General features: G+C 35.9%; 1 protein-coding gene across 1 annotated transcript; it reads right to left on the bottom strand.

The window, feature by feature from the left end:
- Positions 1–2,917: 2,917 nt before the first annotated feature.
- On the bottom strand, positions 2,918–17,361 carry LOC123566578 (interferon-induced protein 44-like). Its single transcript, XM_053547880.1, has 7 exons — positions 17,294–17,361; positions 10,134–10,660; positions 8,130–8,179; positions 7,737–7,934; positions 6,397–6,543; positions 5,470–5,641; positions 2,918–3,961 (listed from the first exon to the last, which is right to left on the bottom strand). The coding sequence occupies exons 2-7, from the start codon at positions 10,657–10,659 to the stop codon at positions 3,663–3,665; spliced, it is 1,392 nt and encodes a 463-aa protein (XP_053403855.1). The 5' UTR covers position 10,660; positions 17,294–17,361; the 3' UTR covers positions 2,918–3,662.
- Between the last annotated feature and the right edge of the window lie 1,961 nt (positions 17,362–19,322).

The following is a 19,322-nucleotide window of genomic DNA, read 5'->3' as shown; positions in this document are numbered from 1 at the left end:
CTAAAATGATATGAACATATGATAATTTCAATTTTAAATACATAAACATATCTAAGTGTCTTGTTTATTACGATTAATCGTACAACAGGCATGTTTATAATATTAAATTAACATAAATGGTGAGTTAAATGAAAATTTGCATGGTAACGTATTTTAAATCTCCGTAACTCGTTAAAGCCCCAACGGAAACTTGCAAACTTTTGTCTGTGAATGCCAACTACCATAAGGTTTAAGAAAATCACAGTGTTGAAAATTCCCCTTGGGGGGGAGCAGGGTCAATTGTCAGCTCAAGGTCTAACCCTTTTGACTTTTGGATACCGTGCACACGGGGGAAAAGTGCCGTTTCAAGTAATGTTTTACCAATATTTTTCTCAATACATTATCGGATTTTCATAAATTTAAGTGCGTCGAAGACAGCAAAATGAGTGTTTTCCTCCGCACAAAGCGTCTGCCATCAGTTCTTAGTAATTTTCTCAAAAACTTCGCCCAACTGCTTTTCGTGAACCAACTGTGTAGATAATGTACACACTTCTCACTTTTGTGATTAGGTGAAATGATAATACTGAGAACTGATTGCAGACGTTTGATGCAGAGGAAAGCACTCATTTTGCTGTCTTCGGCATACTTTATGTTTTGAAAATCCGTGAAGTAATGTGGAAAATTTAGGCTAAATGTCACCTAATCGGGACATTTTCTCCGTGTGTAAGGTATCCAAAAGTCACGTGGGTTTTCTACCCAGTATACAGAATTGCTAAAACAAAACATGTTTCTTTTTCAGATGAAGCCATGAAGTTGCTTATAGACAATATATTAAAGCTCCCAGCAGAGAATCAACAACCGGAAGAGCATATCTCACTCACGAGCCGTAACAGTTAATTATACCGCGGGACATTCGTATGAGGATTCTTTTGAAGAAGATGAAACTTACAATAAAAAACAATCTTCATGTTGCAGTTGATATAGATGTGGAGCTCTGTGGAACTATTTCATTTATAAAATAAAGTGTGGAATCAGGATAAGAAGTTATTCGGAGTATTTGGGTCGTGTTGAATTTTATCAGTATTCCCAGACAGAGTTTAGGTTTGGATTTCTTTTTTTGTAACGTAACAAAGACGCTGAAGTCTTTCTCTACATATTTGAAAAAAAAGTTTGACAGTGTTAGTCTTTCTCTATATGTCTGAAAAGGTGTTATATTTATCTATACATATCTGAAACAGTGTTATGTCTAACTCTACATATCTGAAACAGTATTTGTCTATCTCGTCAAATCTGAAACGGTGTTTGTCCTTCTCTACATATCTGAAACGATTTTTGTGTGTCTCTACATACCTGAAACGGTTGTTTAACCATAGACATCGTTTGTTTTATGGATTAAATTATATACAGTCATGTACATGCATACAAGTTTTAACTAATTAACAAAAAGTTAACTGTAATGAAATGACAGTCTTTTAACACCACTTTTAATCGAAGGGAAAGTATGCTACATTTTCGCGATATTTATTTATTTTTTTTTTATATTTTATTTCAACGCCTCATCCGTTTTTTCTAGTTTATTTTATGGTGTTATTTTAGTCATATATAAATGTATTTTGGCCACATTTTAAAGATCATTTTCTTTACTGACAACGTCAGTCTGTGGAATTAACGTCACAGAGCTGTGACGTTTACAGTAAGACAATCCTAGAGTCAAAAGACACATTATAAGTGTGTCAGAACATGTAGTCTTTAATTATGACTGCAGAACACATAAAATGCGTGTAATTGACGCATAACACCTAATGTGACGTAATTCATAATGTACACTATTAAAAAGGCTCAATCGTTCAAAAGACACTAATTACCCCACAACTTCATTGATAACGTGACTTTTATCATACTATTACACTGTAGCACTGTTATAGCTGAATGAAGGTATTTGCGATTATTATTGTTGTTAAGATGTAATAATTTGAATGTTTACTGCAAGATGTCAATATTTAGAAAGGAAACTAATGCTACAGTGAAAAAATCATTGTGTAAAGTAAGAAATGTTTTTAAGTAACACATGCTGTTATGTATATAAAAATATGCGTGTTCTTAAATCCTAGAAACAAAACACAGATCGTTACACAATAGGACTGCAAATTGATGACATTGAAATATTAGAAGTGCTCAACATTCAACAAGATACTTTCTTGAAATATGATTAAGAATTCTACAAATTTAGTGCAATGTAAATTGTTAATTTGTAATAAATGCAGTATCAGGCTAATTCTTTTGTTATTTTTAAAGTATATCGTACCAAGTCTGTTCTTCATGCTACTTTGTTGTACGTATAAGCCGCGCCATGAGAAAACCAACATAGTGCATTTGCGACCAGCATGGATCCAGACCAGCATGCGCATCCGCGCAGTCTGGTCAGGATCCAAGCTGTTCGCTAACGGTTTCTCTAATTGCAATAGGCTTTGAAAGCGGACAGCATGGATCCTAACGAAACTGCGCGGATGCGCAGGCTGGTCTGGATTCATGCTGGTCGCAAATGCACTAAGGTGTTTTCTCATGGCGCGGCTCATATATCTTCATACGTGTTCATATCAATGTCACGTGCCGACTTTCTAGCTCAGAGGTGGACGCCCTAGTACAGATGTCAATATTTCTTGCATGCTTTATGAGACACGAAACATGTCACGATGTTTATAGCCAAATAATATTACAATATAAAATGTACAGCATTTTAATAGACTGTCAAATGTAATACATACTTCTTTTTTCAGAAAACTGAAGACACTGTGTAAAAGTATTATCCTAAAAATTTACTTATCTTTCAAATGAATTACATGGTACTTTTCCAAAAACTTCAAAACTTTGATTTTCAAAAGTGTAACAAAACAGAAAACGCATCAGAACATCTGTGGTAAATATACTAACAATGCCATTTTCCAGACATAAAGCTTTATTCTAGCATAAAATTACATTATTGCATAAGACTGCTGTTTCGTCGTTTTCAAAGGGACGAGCGAACGTGTCTTAACTGAGAGATTATCGCTCTCACGAGCAACACGTTTTAACATATGCGCCTTCTATGGTCTACGGGCCCTACAGCGCATAATTCAAAACGAACTGGCGACAACAAGATCATACAACACGGACATTCCAGTGGATTCAATAAACATTCATGACAATAACTTAAATGGAACACGTTTCCGTTCTTTTAAGTTAATATATTTTTGCTAGAGCATCGTTAGCGCATGTTTATTTCGTTTCATAACATATTCAGAAACCCTCGGGATACAATGGTACCCTCGTCTTTCCAGCCTTGAGCACCAACCAATTCCTCGTTATAATGCAGATATTAAAATATGAAAACAAAACAAGAGTTATCCTTACAAAATTAGCATACGGTGTAAAATGATATCTTAAGATTTTTGGCTAAATTATGTTATTTTTGAAAAGTTTTAACAATTATTATATTATAAACTATTTTCTCTGAATAGTTCAAACGAATACCTTTTCTCCTCATTTCATCTCATTACGCATGATGCCTACCGGAACTAAATATTTAAGTGTAACTAAGCATGTGCAGCAGATATTCAGGTGTACACAATTGTGTACAAGCAAAATAATTACAGTTACATGTACAGTTTAAATGTCAACAAACAATCACGTTGTTGCTTTCATGTCTATTCCAAAGAGTCATTTTCATCGTCCAAAACATCAAGAAGATTGAACATGAAATCTTCGGTTGCCCGAAGTATCTGTCGCAAGGAGAGTAGCGCCAGTATGCTGACGTCATTTGTAACGTTGAGTTCCTTCTCGTAATTCTTCACGGGTAGCACGTGACTTCTTGGGACGCCAAGGATACCAGAAACCTTATCAACTAATTCTTGAATAGCGACGCTTTGAAAAACTGTAGACACATCTTCTTCCACGTGAGAGCAAACTTTGTCAATTTTTGTCACTAAAACTACTTGTGATAAGCCTGAAGTAAAAATAACAAGGCAGTCTGAAAGACAGCTAAATCCCCCGCCACTGCTATGGATAGTGAAAGGGTAAACCTTAGACCTTTAGCTGTGACCTTGATCTTGAACTTACATGGCTGACTCATGAATTCTGCACAATGTCTTGATGAGGCTGATAATTGGACCCAAGTTTCATGAAAATCCTTCAAGGGGTTTAGGAGATACTAGAGCTCAAACCTTTGACCTTGAGTTGTGACCTTGACCTTGCGTTGACATGGCTTACTCATGAGTTCTTGATGAGGCGATCATTTGACCTAAGTTTGATGAAAATCCTTCAAGGGGTTTACGAGATACAGATTGGACACAAAACGGAAGGCTCAAACCTTTGACCCTAAGTTGTGACCTTGACCTTGAGTCGGTATGGCTGACTCATTAATTCTACTCATCGTTTTGATGAGGTGATCATTTGACCCAAGTTATATAAAATTCCTTCAAAGGGGTTTAGGAGATAAAGAGCGGACACAAAATGGAAGGCTAAAACGTTTGACCATGAGTTGTGACCTTGAACTTGAGCCGGCACGGCTGACTTATAGGTTCTGCACATCGTCTTGGTGATGTGATCATTTGACCCAAGTTCTTTAAAATTCCTTCAAGGGGTTTAGGAGATATAGTGCGGACACAAAATGGAAGGCTCAAACCTTTGACCTTGAGTTGTGACCTTGACCTTGTCGACAAGGCTTACTCATGGGTTCTGCACATTGTCTTGATGAGGTGATCACTTGACGCAAGTTTCATGAAAATCCTTCAAGGGGTTTAGGAGATATGGAGCGGACACGAAAGTGTTACGGACAAACGGAAGGACGGATGGAGACCATTCCTATAACCCCCCACCATTAAAAATCACGAAATTAAGGATTTTAGCTCAGGTTTAAACTTGCAATAATTTTCCTTATAAATGCTTTCAGCCGGTCTCAAAAAAACTTTAAAAGTGAGCCTATGGTGAAATGAAAACTGAATTAAATCTACTTAACATTACATACATTAAAAGTTACATGTATTAATATACATGACGAAATGGAAAAAAATCTAGAAAAAAAGAGCAACTAAAGATATACATCGAGACGTTCTCTTTCAGCACAACTCAAAAACAAAAGAAAACAGACAAGAAATGGTTGAATGATGCGGGACAGACGGACGCAATCCATTTCGATGTTCCTCATCTCTCGAAAAAGGCGGGGGACAAATATATATTTGCAGAAATACAATGCCAGTGCTAGATGCCCCACCAGCTGATTATTTCAGTCGTAGACGGGCACCTAGGCGAAACCATCGAACATCCATGATCAAGCTGAATGGTTTCCTCACATTAACAACTACATCTTCTGGGCAATTTGCGGTGTTTCAAACAGCGGTTAAGGGAAAGTGATTCGAACTAAGGGACTTCAATTATTAGGCCAAGGAGAAGCCTCTGTTGTTACAACAAAATTAAAAGAACAGAGTACAAATTTATATGAATCTTTGCATATACCTTTTTGTCGGACTTTTGTTTGCAGAGCTTTGATTTTCTCAAGCATTTTCTCTGACATGACAGTGGCTGTGCTTCCATCGATGATAAAGCACACACAGTGTATCTTGTCGTTCAATGTTGGTTTTGAAATAAATCCTGATATTTCAGGCGATATAGGGGTAGATGGATTGAACTGCAATCAAAATTAGATGTATGAAAATAAAGAAGCTCTTAAGTCGCATTGGTTGTATTTCTTAGCAGATTAGTATATCCTTATTCCAGTTTTACAAATACCTGAATTTTGTTTTCCAAATTTTTCTTCATTTGCGTACAAAGGAAGAAAAAATACTGATAACACCATCCCGACCTAAAGTTGGCAATAGCTTCAGGCTGCTTTCTTATCCAGTTTTTTGCATAATGAAATTATAAGCTAACCTTCAAAATTCAATGAAACGATAACTGATGAACCTAGCATTCATTACGATCTTATCTAAAATGATTTGGAACTGAACATCAAACAAAGCAAATTGATGTCATTATCGTTAATGGTTGTCCTCTGAAATATCAAAGAAATCATAGTCATAATAATTATATAATCAATCAACCTGAGTCCTCAACCTTTATGTAATACCATTCTATAATTCTTGATAAAAAAAGGTTAAGTTTCTTGTTTAACTTGGCTAGTCGACGAAAGTCCCCACCTCGAATGGATGAAACAACTTATTTTCAGCAAAGCCCATGACAGGTGTCATACTCGTATTTACCTCCCAAGCATCCAGTCTAGGCTGCTGGAAACAGAACCAGTTTAAGTAAATGACCTAGCACTGAACACTAGTCGGGATATCAGCCGCGGCAGGAAATCGAAACCGAACCGCTGGCGTTGTAGTCCAACCTGCTAACCACTGCGACTGATCTTATAGATTTGATTTAAATATATAATTTACTTACCTGATAACCGTTTGGAACATTGCCCTCTAGTAGATAATTCAGCTCCGTGCCATCAATGCCTTGATTTTCTTCTATTCCTCTGGTGTCACATAGTTTAAATTTCATCGGCTTGGTCAGGGCTGAACCTCGGACACGATACTTGTGATACTGAAAAACAAGATACGTGATATACCTTATTCAAGTTATTGCATTAATTGTACTTAAAATTCAAGACCTTTCAGATTATATGGCAAAGTCAAGAACAAGATTAATTTTTGTTTGGTTTTGAGATTTACGGAGACTTTATAGCTTTTTTGTTGCCTGAAGACCATAGGTAAAACCAGGTGAGCCTTCTACAGGCACAAGTGGGTGTCTTGAAAAGATCCCGACTTTCTCTGAGATAGTGGGGTGGAATATTTGATTGTAGTGTTTTTTGACATTACTAGATCCCTCTACAAACACCAAAGTGAAGTGATAAAACATTCTGACTGTTAAAATGATACTTTTTAGCTGAAAGACAATACTGCAGCATAGTTATTAATACATGTACTTTGCGCTGTTATACTAATAAGTATTAAATTCGCTAAAAGTACTAAATTTTTCTCCAGCGACATTTGATTTACATGTGTAAATGTATATGTTTTGCAAACTGGCCCTGTAGATATAATCATTCTGCTGCGCACAAATTTAAATACAGGGATCGAAATTAGAAGCTGCAAATCACTGTCAGCAAATGAACTGAATACAACGATTAGTATGTTAAAAGAGTCGACATGCCATTACTCGCATCAGCTCAGTATCTTATTTTAGCTCAATTGTGACGAAAGTTTGAACTTATTTGAATCACTCTCGAGTATTCATGATATCATATGAAAAATGTAGCTTTGACCCCTGTAGTTCATACCCACGAACTCTTGCTTGAGCGACCGATATGGATATCCTGACCAATAAGCCACTGCTTCTGTTCAGCTCGGTAAGTTAATCTTTTGAATGCGCACCTTTGCTTGAGCGACCGATATGGATATCCTGACCAATAAGCCACTGCTTCTGTTCAGCTCAGTAGGAGTTAATCTTTTGAATGCGCACTTTTTAATTTAGTTCAGTCACTTTCAATCGATTGGCAACTTATTTCCACCCCGTTCTCTTTTATCAGTAATCTTTATAACATTATCAACATTGCCAACTTGCAAAACAAATCAATAAAATGGTTCAAAAGTTTGTACCACGAATGTAACTTGACCGTTTTTAAATAAGTGACTCTTTTGGGCAAAAAATATAGCGAAAACGTTCCTTTGCAACAGAGTAAAGTAAATTAGTAAGACCTAATAAAAGCCAGTATCTGTTAGTTTTAAATATGATACCTTTGACGTAATGCTTTGCTCAGCACTGCCACACACAGCCTGTCCTGTGACATGACCACGGAAAACTGAAGCAATTGTGTTGAAGAAACTTGACTTTCCGGCTCCCACTGGACCAAGGACGAGAATGTTTGCCGATTTCAAACCAACCCCTTGGGGCGGAGACCAAGAATCCATTTCATTCTTCAGTTCTTCCAGATCCTAGAAAAGAAGGAGTTCAATGGAAGATTAGATCATTTCTATCTTAGTTATTTAGGCATCATTGGCGAATAATTTGTTTCTTAGTACATATTTGAGTTTATTATTGGATAAGTTAAAATGCAGTTAGCACAAATATTATTTCATGTCTCAAACCTCTATGTGAGCTACCTCTATATGACTTGAAACAAGCAATACCTGAAGTTCCCAGTCTCCTATCTCCCTCCAAACAGGTACTAGAATCGAATCTGCAAATAGAATTGTAGAAGGTTACTGAAATGAAGTCAACAATGATTACACAGGCTACCTGAAAATAACTAAGATGATATTATGAAGTCTCAAACGGAGGTGTGGAGATGGAGGAGGGGCATAAATACAGGATCAAAACTCCAGTTAAAGTGGGCATGTCTGCTTAATACTAATAAATGATATCAAGTTTCATTTCAGTTGGACAGAAACTGTGGTAGGAGTTGAGTAGACAGTGTTTTGATGTTATAGTAATATTTCAAAATCCGAAAAAAGTTCATAACTCCAACCTTAATAATCGAAAATTGATATGCTAATAACATGCGTTTGTCCACTTTGTATAGGTTATAGATCATTTATTGAACTTCTAATGCAATTAAGTTTGCCGAAACGGAGCATAGCGTAGTGAAGGCAAAACTTAATGCGTTAGAAGTTCAATAAGTGTATCAATAACCTATTTATAGTTTAAACTCCTCATTTCATTCAACTGGCAGGTTAAAGAAAAAAAGTCTCTCTGAAGTAAACTAAACCACGCCTTCTTCAGTCTCTTGGAATTCATTGGCTAGTCTTATCTTCACTCATGATGGAGAAGTTTATACAAGGTCATTTTAGTGCCAACCTTTAGCAAAACAGCGGTTGATCCAGCGCTGGAATATTTTAATTTAGTTTATATCATAAATACATAGTAGACGACAAAGTCTTATCGAGTAGTTTGTGGAACACAATTTTATATTCTTATTCAATGGAAATATAATATGCAGGATTTTAACTCGTAATGATCTAACAGTATAATTTAAGCAACTACATGTATAATTAAAAAAAGCAAAGTAGGATCTAAGTGTACCCTGGTTTATTTTTAGACCAGTAGAGGTAGTGAAAGGTGCAGAAAGGTCAAACTTGAACTACGAAAGTACAGCTTGCATTAAAATGAAACTAAAAACATAATTTGATATTTGAGCCGCGCCATGAGAAAACCAGCATAGTGGGTTTGCGACCAGCATGGGTCCAGATGTCTGGTCAGGATCAATGCTGTTCGCTTCCAAAGCCTATTGGAATTAGAGAAACTAACCTGGCGAATAGCATGGATCCTTACCAGACTAAGCGGATGCACAGGCTGGTCTGGATCCATGCTAGTCGTAAACCCACTATGTTGGTTTACTCATGGCACGGCTCATTTATCTATATGGTCCGTTTATTACATAGACACGTTATTTCTTGTATGCACTCTCTGCTTTGGTAATTGCTCCGCCTCCTAAAATGTGGGAAATCCATAGTAGGCGGAACAATGAATACTCATTAATTTTTAATTACTTCATGATTAAGTGGATCAGATTCTTCAGTTATGAAACAATATGAAAAAAAGTTGGTTACTTTTTTGAAAATCCCTCGCTTGTCATTGGATAATTATAAAAACGATGTTTGAACTATAAGAGTTAATGACTTATACAAAGTGGCATTTCAGTCTCATGGAAACTGCAGTAGAAGAGTACACAGTACTATGATGTAGTTGTATTATTTCAAAGTCCGAAAAAGGTCATTACGCAAGAAAATATAATCGAACAATATGGGCATGTCTACTCCATATTAACTTCCGTATCAAGTGTATGGAAACTGCAAGAGTTGCGTTTGCATGAACGTGTTACGTAAGGATGAACGGCCTAACTGACGCACTTACAGTTCAGTTTTAAGAATGAAGCAAATTGCATTCTGAAACATGCATGGACAACCGTTCTTTAGAATAATACTAAGCATCTGTTATCATTTTCAATGAAATAAAACAATATCTTTCACAGTTTCTGTGTTAATGCTGAGCACCAAGCTGGAGAGTTACTGGCACCATTTTTTCACATCTTTGGTATGACGCGGACAGGGAAAGAAGCTAAGAGTTGTACCCCCTCGGCTACCGAGATGGTACGTTTATTACAGCAATCAAAATTAGGTTATCTTAATTCTTACCTGTAACGCTGTAGACCTCTAATTCTGTGATAGTTTTTACGTTGTTTGTTAACTGCTCAGTTGAAATTCCACACATGTCGTACGAATGTCCGAAGCTGTAAGTAGCATTTGTTGTGTACTGTCCGTTCTGATCACTTGGTTTACCACTAAATGTATGCAAATCATGACCACCGAAGGTTGGCCCGTACGAGTTATAGTTATAAATGGCAGAGTCTGGTTTTTTAACTGGAAACTTCATCGGAGCATAAGTTTCATTTTGTTGTAGCCGGAACAAGAAGGCATGTTCATCCCTATAGTAAGTTCCACTATCTGACCTCCAGCTAATTTCAGTGTAACCCCCGTACACAGTTCCTGAAGTATTATAAATTACGGTGACTGTTGGGCCGTTATTGTCGCAAACTTGATGGAAAATTGCTGAATCGGCGCCGTTTCTGGTAAAACTGTACAGCAACGTAAAGTCCTTCGGACCGGCTTGTATAAACCTCTCCAGCTGCTTTTTTTCAACAACTAAAAGATCGCCTGACATCCTACATATATATAAAAAATAAAAGCAATATGTAAAACAAACGCTCCCATGATGCCCTGTCGAGGTAACTGGGTTTATAATATTCAGTTTCCTGTACGCTGTAATCTTAACTTTGGCCTAATGACACCCAAAACAATAAAGCCCATTTTGACCAAGCACAGGCAATCATTTTTAGAATATTGACAGTGCAATTCTCAAGTGTTTTCCAATTATTTACTCAGGAAGCCATTTTCAGTTTCATTGTCACAGTGACCGTGAACTTTGACCTAAGCGGTAATCTGCTAACCACGTGCAATCCTCCCAAGAAATCTGATAGCCGTAGTTATTAGTCTCCAGGTACTTGCACTAAACTTTGTTACAGCGAACAATGAACGTCAGCTCAAAATCAGTTAGCAAAATAAAAACAGTTATTCTGAAGACCAAGCAAAGTTCTATATTTAAAAAAATATTAGTTCTTATATTTCACAGGGAAAAAACAAATATAAATTAAAATGCCTGGTTGAAAGCGAACCGGCCAGCGGAATGCAAAGGTAGCGATGACCAATCGATGGAGTCCTAATACTTTCCTCCTGCATTGATTTTGTTTCCCGGCTTCTTTCATGTACACTTAACAACTTTCGGCAATGCAAAGTGACCAAAACTAATCCAAGCCAATCATACATGTTTGCTGATATATATTTTATCAAAGCATACATAAATTCGTCATGACTTGATACATTCCAAGACGTCAATACATTCGGGAACCGATTAAATTGCGGTGTAATGACACCGTGAAGTGAATGATTGCAAGATTTGAGAGAAGTGGGTGCACGACCACCATCTTTGCTCCTCCCTTTTGTACTACATGTATATTTTTAGGTTATTAGCTTTGTTTCGGGAAATATGCACGAGTTCTTCAGCGGAAATATTGCGCGACTTTAGGATCGCAATATTTTTCCGCTGAAGAACGAGCGCATATTTCTCAATGCAAAGATAATAACCTTTTTTATTACAAACGCATATATAAATATAAATATAATGTAAATATCATAAATTTGTTCAGTAGTCTGAACAGGATTGACAATACTGAACTAAACAGAAAAAAGTGCAACAATACACACTGAATTACGATATATGAAATTCAGGCGTCAGCGTATGGAAAAATATTGACGTTTCCGGTACCAGTGTAACTTAACGGCGAATAAAAACGAGTATGTAATAATATGGTATGCACTCAATGACTTCGGACACTTTCTATATGAATTTGCCTACTCCAAGAGTGAAAAATAAACCACTGAGAAATAAATATTTAATTACAAATACCATCAAAACACATACTTGAGACAATTCCTTAATGTCAAATTTTCAGTCACATATTTTTACATCTGTTTGTAACTCAAACAACAGAAAAATGTTTGCAAAGCGTGCACATAGGTACGAATGTTATACATGTATAGTAGTGAGAGATGCAAATTATTTCGTTCGGTTAAATTTTCATTGAATTTGACTCATCCTGGTTGCAGTAAAATTTGCAAATGTTGGCTGTAAAATACTAGCAACACACCAGACAATCTACTGCATGACCTCCTCGAGACGCGCACGTCACCAGCAATGAGGAAGTTATTTCTTTTCCAGTTTTTTTATTATTTTGTTTTGAATTTTCTTATATACATATTTTTTTATATATATATATTTTTCGCTTTTTTTATTTTTTCATCGTCTTGAATGTGTGTGTGTTTATATTCATTTCTTTTAGACAGATACTAAATGTCACATGCATTCATTACTTCATGTTCTTCCTTTTGTGAAAATTGAACTGAAGATTTTTCTTTGTAGCGGACTAGACCTAAACACCTCAACAAAGTGGCAATATGTGCACTGCAGTTAATCTGATCCTGGCTATAGTCTATCCAAAAGAAATAACGCTTGGAACTGATATGCCTGTGATGCATATGTCAAAAACAGTAGCTTCTTGGCAGGTCATATCAGTGACGGTTTCACACTCAGTGTGATGCCAAGAAAGTGATGTGTCAAGTCACTTTCTATGCAGATGACATGCACAAATATGGCACTACTCGAAAACAAAAGGTCCAGCCGAGGTTCGGGTGGAATTTTTATGCAGCGACCTGCTTCTACTTTAGCCGTACAAATGACACATTTCGAATAAGTTTTGCCCACAACTTGCCCTGATTTGCACAACATTATCTTAAGCGGGGTTGCAGTCAGACTCATCCTGGGTTAACTTTTTCCGACACTGCTTCCTTAGGCAAGCCTTATGGAGAAATGTCATTTCGAATAAATTTTTTAAATTACATGTTTAACTAAATGAGCCGCGTCATGTGAAAACCAACATTGTGCTTTTGCGACCAGCATGGATCCAGACCAGCCTGTGCATCCGTGCAGTCCGGTCGGAACCCATGCTGTTCGCCTTCAAAGCCTATTGCAATTAGAGAAACTTTTAGCGAACAGCATGAATCCTGACCAGACTGCACTGATGCGCAGGCTGGTATGAATCCATGCTGGGCGTAAATACACTATGTTCGTTTTCTCATGGAGCGCCTCAAATACTGTCTGTGCCACTGGAACTTTTCCCCAGCGAGAACCCACCCTACGGCCTTGATAAGATGACTGCCTGTTCTTAGAATTAATGTTGCTATACAGACATGTACATGCACTTAAATTACTGTAATAAAACTGACCGGTCACTTATTCATGTATATCTGTAGCATTCCTATTCATCAATAACAGTGTACTACTGTCTATAGATATGAAAGTAAAGTAAGTTTAAATCAAGTACAGGTTATTTGCAAAAATTCGTTCTCTTTTTCATTTATATTATTATTATTATTATTATACTTATTATTTATAGGGTTTTTATCTAAAATGTTACTTTTTCCCTTAAAAACTTATCTTGCCACTTTTTGCCAGTTTGAATCACTGGCGCCAGATCAGAAAGAAAATGCCTCTGTATATGTTATACCCTACCCCTAGGTATTCTATAAGAAGCATGGTCATGAACGGGAAAATATACTAACCCATTTCAATCGCGTATTTCATACCTAAAACACGCAGTTCAGTAAATGTGTACTACTGATATTAAACAAACGATAATTTATATTCCATCGTGCACCAGTCACATTGTCTCAATATTCCATATTGCAGAGATGCTCCATATATTTTATGCTTTAGTCAACGTTACAGAAAAAAACTTGCGTGAATTCCCCTAATGAACATCCGGTCTAGAGGTCACGGCAGTGTGCACATGTTAAGCGAAATGTAAACAAACAAAAACAGAATGCAATATATTCACAGTTTTACGATAAGACTCGAATTGATGGATGAAATTCATCTTGTATATGATTTTGAATTTGAAATCATACATTGGTATACATCTATTCTGTTTATTTAATTAATTTTGCACATTTATGCTGCAAATAAACATTTTAGCGTACACGTGTAGTAAAATGACGACTGACATACATTTTCACATCAGCCAATCAGAGTGTGTCTGTAATCTAGACCGGAACTTCACCAGGGAAGTTCAAGCAAGTTTTTTGTGTACCTTTGAAAAAACTGTAAACTACACGTTGCTTTTCTAAGATAAGAAGTATTGAAGAAATATGACCGGTACACAACGGAAGATAAATTACCACTTGTTTAATATCAATAGTACACATTTACTGAACTGCGTGCTTTAGGTATTAAAAAAGCGATTGAAATGGGTTAGTATATTTTCCCGTTCACGACCATGGTTCTTATAGAATACCTAGGGGTAGGGTATAACATGTACAAAGGCATTTTCTTTCTGATCTGGCGCCAGTGGTTGGGATTCATATTTGAAACTTCCGTATTTTTAGTGATATCATGATATTTTTACGGAAATTATACATCTTATTTTATCAAAAAACTATACCCTGGCCTAGAGTAAATAAAAAAAAAAAAACATCTTCATAAGGACAGATACAAACTAGTTTATACTGTAATATGTTAAGTAACACATCGGTTTATATGTTCTTCGAAACGATTTGAGTATTGTTAAATATTTAATGAGAATTTTGCATTCAAAATGTAGGCTAGAAGCATATGATAGTGTCCGAAATCCTTTGCAATCTTCTACCGCAGTTTAGATAGCGCTGGTCTCTATTCGCATGCTGACTATTTGCATATGAGACAACTCGCAAAGTAAGTATATGCAAGGTAATGAGCGGAGCGAGCGAGCCGGTAAAAGACACATATGAACTGCATAAAAAGTATGTTAATGGAACAAAATATGCCAGATTTGAGAACAAAAAATTGCTTTCGCACCAGTCGCGCCCCCTCTGAATACGTCCTTGTTTTACTGATAATCACAATCTATAAAAGTTTGTTTACCTTGTGCGATAAAATGTTTTTGCAAGTCCATGCACAAACAAGAATTGAAAATAAACAGAAAAGCTCCAGATAGGGCCACTGGCACCAGATCAGAAAGAAAATGCCTCTGTACATGTTATACACTACCCGGAAAAATATACTAACCCATTTCAACCGCACATTTCATACCTAAAACACACAGTTCGGTAAATGTGTACTATTGATATTGAATAAATTGTAATTTATCTTCCATTGTGTACGGGTCACATTTCTTCAATATTTCTTATCTTAGAGAAAAGCATAACCCCTTTATTTGTATTCATTTTTTGACACAAAAATGATTTCCAAAAAGTCTCCCTTAATAAAAAAGCAAAACAATAAAAAACAAATCCGACCTACCTATATATATCCTCATTTTTTTAACATGTTACCGGGAACAAAGAATATTTTTAAGCCTTTGGCCGTTTTCTTTTACTTGTAGACACTTATAAACAACGTACCTGATGACAATTTAACCTTTTAAAAGATATGCTGATAACATGAGCCAATATACATAAGTTATGAATATATTTAACAAGCGAATTGAACCAAATGTAAGATACTCTCGTGATATACGTCTTGGTATCATGACACTCTGTCTGACTCTGGCTAATGCCAAACTCTCGTGCCAAGTCACCATGTGCATATTGAACTTTCAATTTTTCCAATAATCGGTATTAACGGGTTTTTTTTTATTATTTTACTATTATTATTATTATTGTTTTGTTTTGTTTTATTTTTTTTTATTTTATTTTTTTTGACAAATTAAATAAAGATGGATAAATTTGATGTATTCGTTATATCTTTTAAGTGGTTTGAATTGTTGAATTATCTTTCCTCTAAATGATAAAATTGTAAGGTTATTATTAGTGAATCAGTAAAGATATGTTAGGTGGGGACGGAAATTGTCGCGCAAAATAACATGTAGACAAATGCATGTATTTGTTTGAATATACTATTTTATAGTAAAGCATGTGCAGATCCAGGAATTTCGGTTAGAGGGGCACCAGCTTTAAAGAGGGGCCAGCCATTTCAAGGGGAGGGGGTGGGGGTCACACCGAGTTTCAAGACCGATTTTCTTTGTAAAATGTAAGAAGCAAAGGGGGAGGGGGGACTGATCCACAATGCCCCTCTGCTAGGCTCTAGGTCTGTGCATGTAAAAAATGAAGTTATCCCATAAGGCTAATAGGAAACTTCTCGCATCATGATATCATAGGTCTGAAATCGTCTTATACTTCTTCAGAATTTTCCGTCTTTAAAGTTACTAATATCATTTTATGTTTATAATTAAAACGCAACTGTCGTATAACTTGTAAGACGGAAACGGATTGTTTTTTCCTGGAGGTGAAAATAAAATGTTCCACCAAATGATATAATCACGTGTAATTATTTATTTTCCAAGTAAAATGACTGCCCTGCCATGTGCCTCCATCAAGGTTTCAGTCTTTGATGCCGAGTATGTGGACAGAGCTGACAAAAAAAAAAGACTGAAGTTTTGACTTTCGTGATATCACATCTTCGGACGTTCAAAACTTCACTTCTTACGACAAAAATGCCCATCTAGTATAATCGATACCCGTCTGAGGACACAGTTATGTCGTAGAAGTTAAAAGTTTTAACAAAATCTCAATGTTTCTCAAAATCAGTTGATAACTTCATACTTCAGGTTCAATTCAATGTATTAAGTTAAAATTATTAGCCATATAAAATTTCATTATTCTAATACTTATTGATAGTTTTTCGCATCAAATTTAGTCTAATATACACCTGGATAATCGAATAACTTAATAAGCAGAAATCCTGAAACAAAGCTTTTTATTTCACATATTAGTAATAAAACAAGTCTTAGGCTTACTTGATATCACATGGAAAACTTTAGTAGCAACGTCTGATATAAATAAAATACAAGCATATTGGTGACGTTACGTTGAAGGGGAAGGCCAAGGTGAAGGTTGAAATCTCAAACTCTAATTATTATAGTCTTACTTTCTTTGCGCCGAGGTCTGACATCGTAGTCCAAATAATTGTACTCAACAGTTGAATATCGTTATAATTTTACCGGTCGATATCCCACTCCGGGAGCTCTGGGTAGACAACGTGAAATATCAGACTATAAAATCGGTTTACCCGTGGTTAGAATCAGCGATTTTCGGGAAAAAAAATCAATACTGGGTCACACTCATAACAGTGTACTGGCAAATAAATAACAAGTAAACATGAAACATACAGTAAGGAAAAAAAATCTAGTGATTGAACAATTACTTACCTGGTAAATAGGTGACTGTTCTCACACCTGAAGCTAAACGAAAGTGAAAATGGTTTTCGAAAATATTTGTGTATGTACCGTTTAATTACCGTGCGTATCACTACAGCAGATAGGTCAGCGACTACTAGTAAATTGACACAGAACATGTCTAGCTTTTAGGGAGTGCACAGGTTTATACCTGAGTGCGATCACAAGACGAGAAAATTTTTCTCTGTGACGACTGTGCCAGCAATAATTCGTCCTCCACCTCTGATTCATGTTGAGAAGGTGGCGTGTTACCGCGCAAAAACATGTCATTACTGGTACAGAATCCAGGAACACTGGTTAGGTAAACTTACCGCCCAGAATAACGTAAAATCTGTAGAAAAATGGCGCGGTTTAGTCTAATCATATTTTATTGTACATATATACAGAAACACAAACAACAATCACATACACCAAATACGTATATACAAATGGGTTGGGATAGCTATGACAACATGACAACATTATCGAGTGATATATATACAGATTTCTTAAAATGCAACTTTTAAAGCTTTTTTTTTTTGTCTCAAACGTCTGTTTTCGTACAAACGTGATAAAAATGTAGAACAAACACTAATGTTTTGGGGGAAAAAAAAGATTTTCCTAATATCCTTAGGACAGCGGGCACATTTTTATGCAATCTCGTGAGGCATATATGTTTTTTGACAACACAGAAGATGACGTCACTCGGCTTTCAGCTATATCCGGAAGTAAAGAAAATAAAAGTAGACATGCTCAAAAAAGAAAGTCGCCTTTGGATTGGTCGATAGTCAGGGGTCACGCACAGGGGTCACCCCGTCACAATGTATGCGCGTTGGCTTCTTTTTTTTTTTTTTTTGCTATTAAATGGGGAGTCAATTTTTATCATTATAATAATTTGAAAACGCCTGGGCTTTAGCACGACAGTTCAGCTTTTCATCAACAAAATATTTTGGAACTCGGAATTAACACAAATCTCACATGGGTCCGTAACGGAGCAGGGGTACATAAAGATTTTTGGAACTTCGTCAAATCGTTCAAAAGGTCCTTTTTTGGTGTTGTCTGAAAGTGTCAGTATATGTCTTGGATGTAAGATATTTCCGTATTTGAGAGCTGCAGACCTAGACATTTCAGAAATATTTTCAAAACAAATTTCACGTAATAAATGTTGATTCTACGGAAGCGTGAAAGGGCCATCAGACGCTAATACGTTTTATCATCTTACAGGTGCGGAAAGGTTATAGCTAATTATGATTGCTAAAGCTTTTCAGTAATTAAACAGGGGTTCGTTCTTTTTATTATTATTATTATTATTATTATTATTATTAAAAAGAAAAAAAAAACAAATGTTAGAAGTAACATCAATTATGAAAAGCAGATAAGGAAAAAAATAAACAAAAGAAAAAGAAAAAAATCAAAGATAGGCGCCTATTGCTTCTTTCCCTCTGTTGCTGCCAAAAACAAAGCCATCATATTGTTATATGTCAATGTCAACAGTGATGATCCGTATCAAAATTTTTATATCACATGGGAACAAGCATCGAATCTTTTACTTTCCTTTATGTACTTCTTTAGAAAAGTTTTTTTCATTTTGTTCAACTGTTAAAAAATCTATTCGAAATAACAATTTTTGCACTAAGAGGATGGAACTGTCTGGTATTGATGAAAAGAGTTCGCCTTTGAGGCCTGCATCTGTTACATGTTAAAAAGAAGTGTTCAGCATTTTCAAGCTCAGCACCGCATTCACATGATGGACTAGGCACAATATGGTTATTATATAAATCTGAGTTAAGATTACTGCAGTTATTTCTAATTCTACACTGATGATACTTATATACTTACACTTATGTCTGTATGCACCTTTTAGATAAAATGTAGGGACGACGGGTGGTTTGAAAGCTTCTTTAAAACTTCTTTTAAAAATTGCTAAAGATTGAGATGTACGTATACCCATATGTAGTTCATTCCAACGTTTTAGAGAACACGGTATTAAAGATTTTGAATAAATGTCTGTTGTTTTTACAAC

The sequence above is a fragment of the Mercenaria mercenaria genome, chromosome 1 (genome assembly GCF_021730395.1).
Source record: "Mercenaria mercenaria strain notata chromosome 1, MADL_Memer_1, whole genome shotgun sequence".
NCBI lineage: Eukaryota > Metazoa > Mollusca > Bivalvia > Venerida > Veneridae > Mercenaria > Mercenaria mercenaria.
This window is presented reverse-complemented; position numbering and strand designations above follow the sequence as displayed.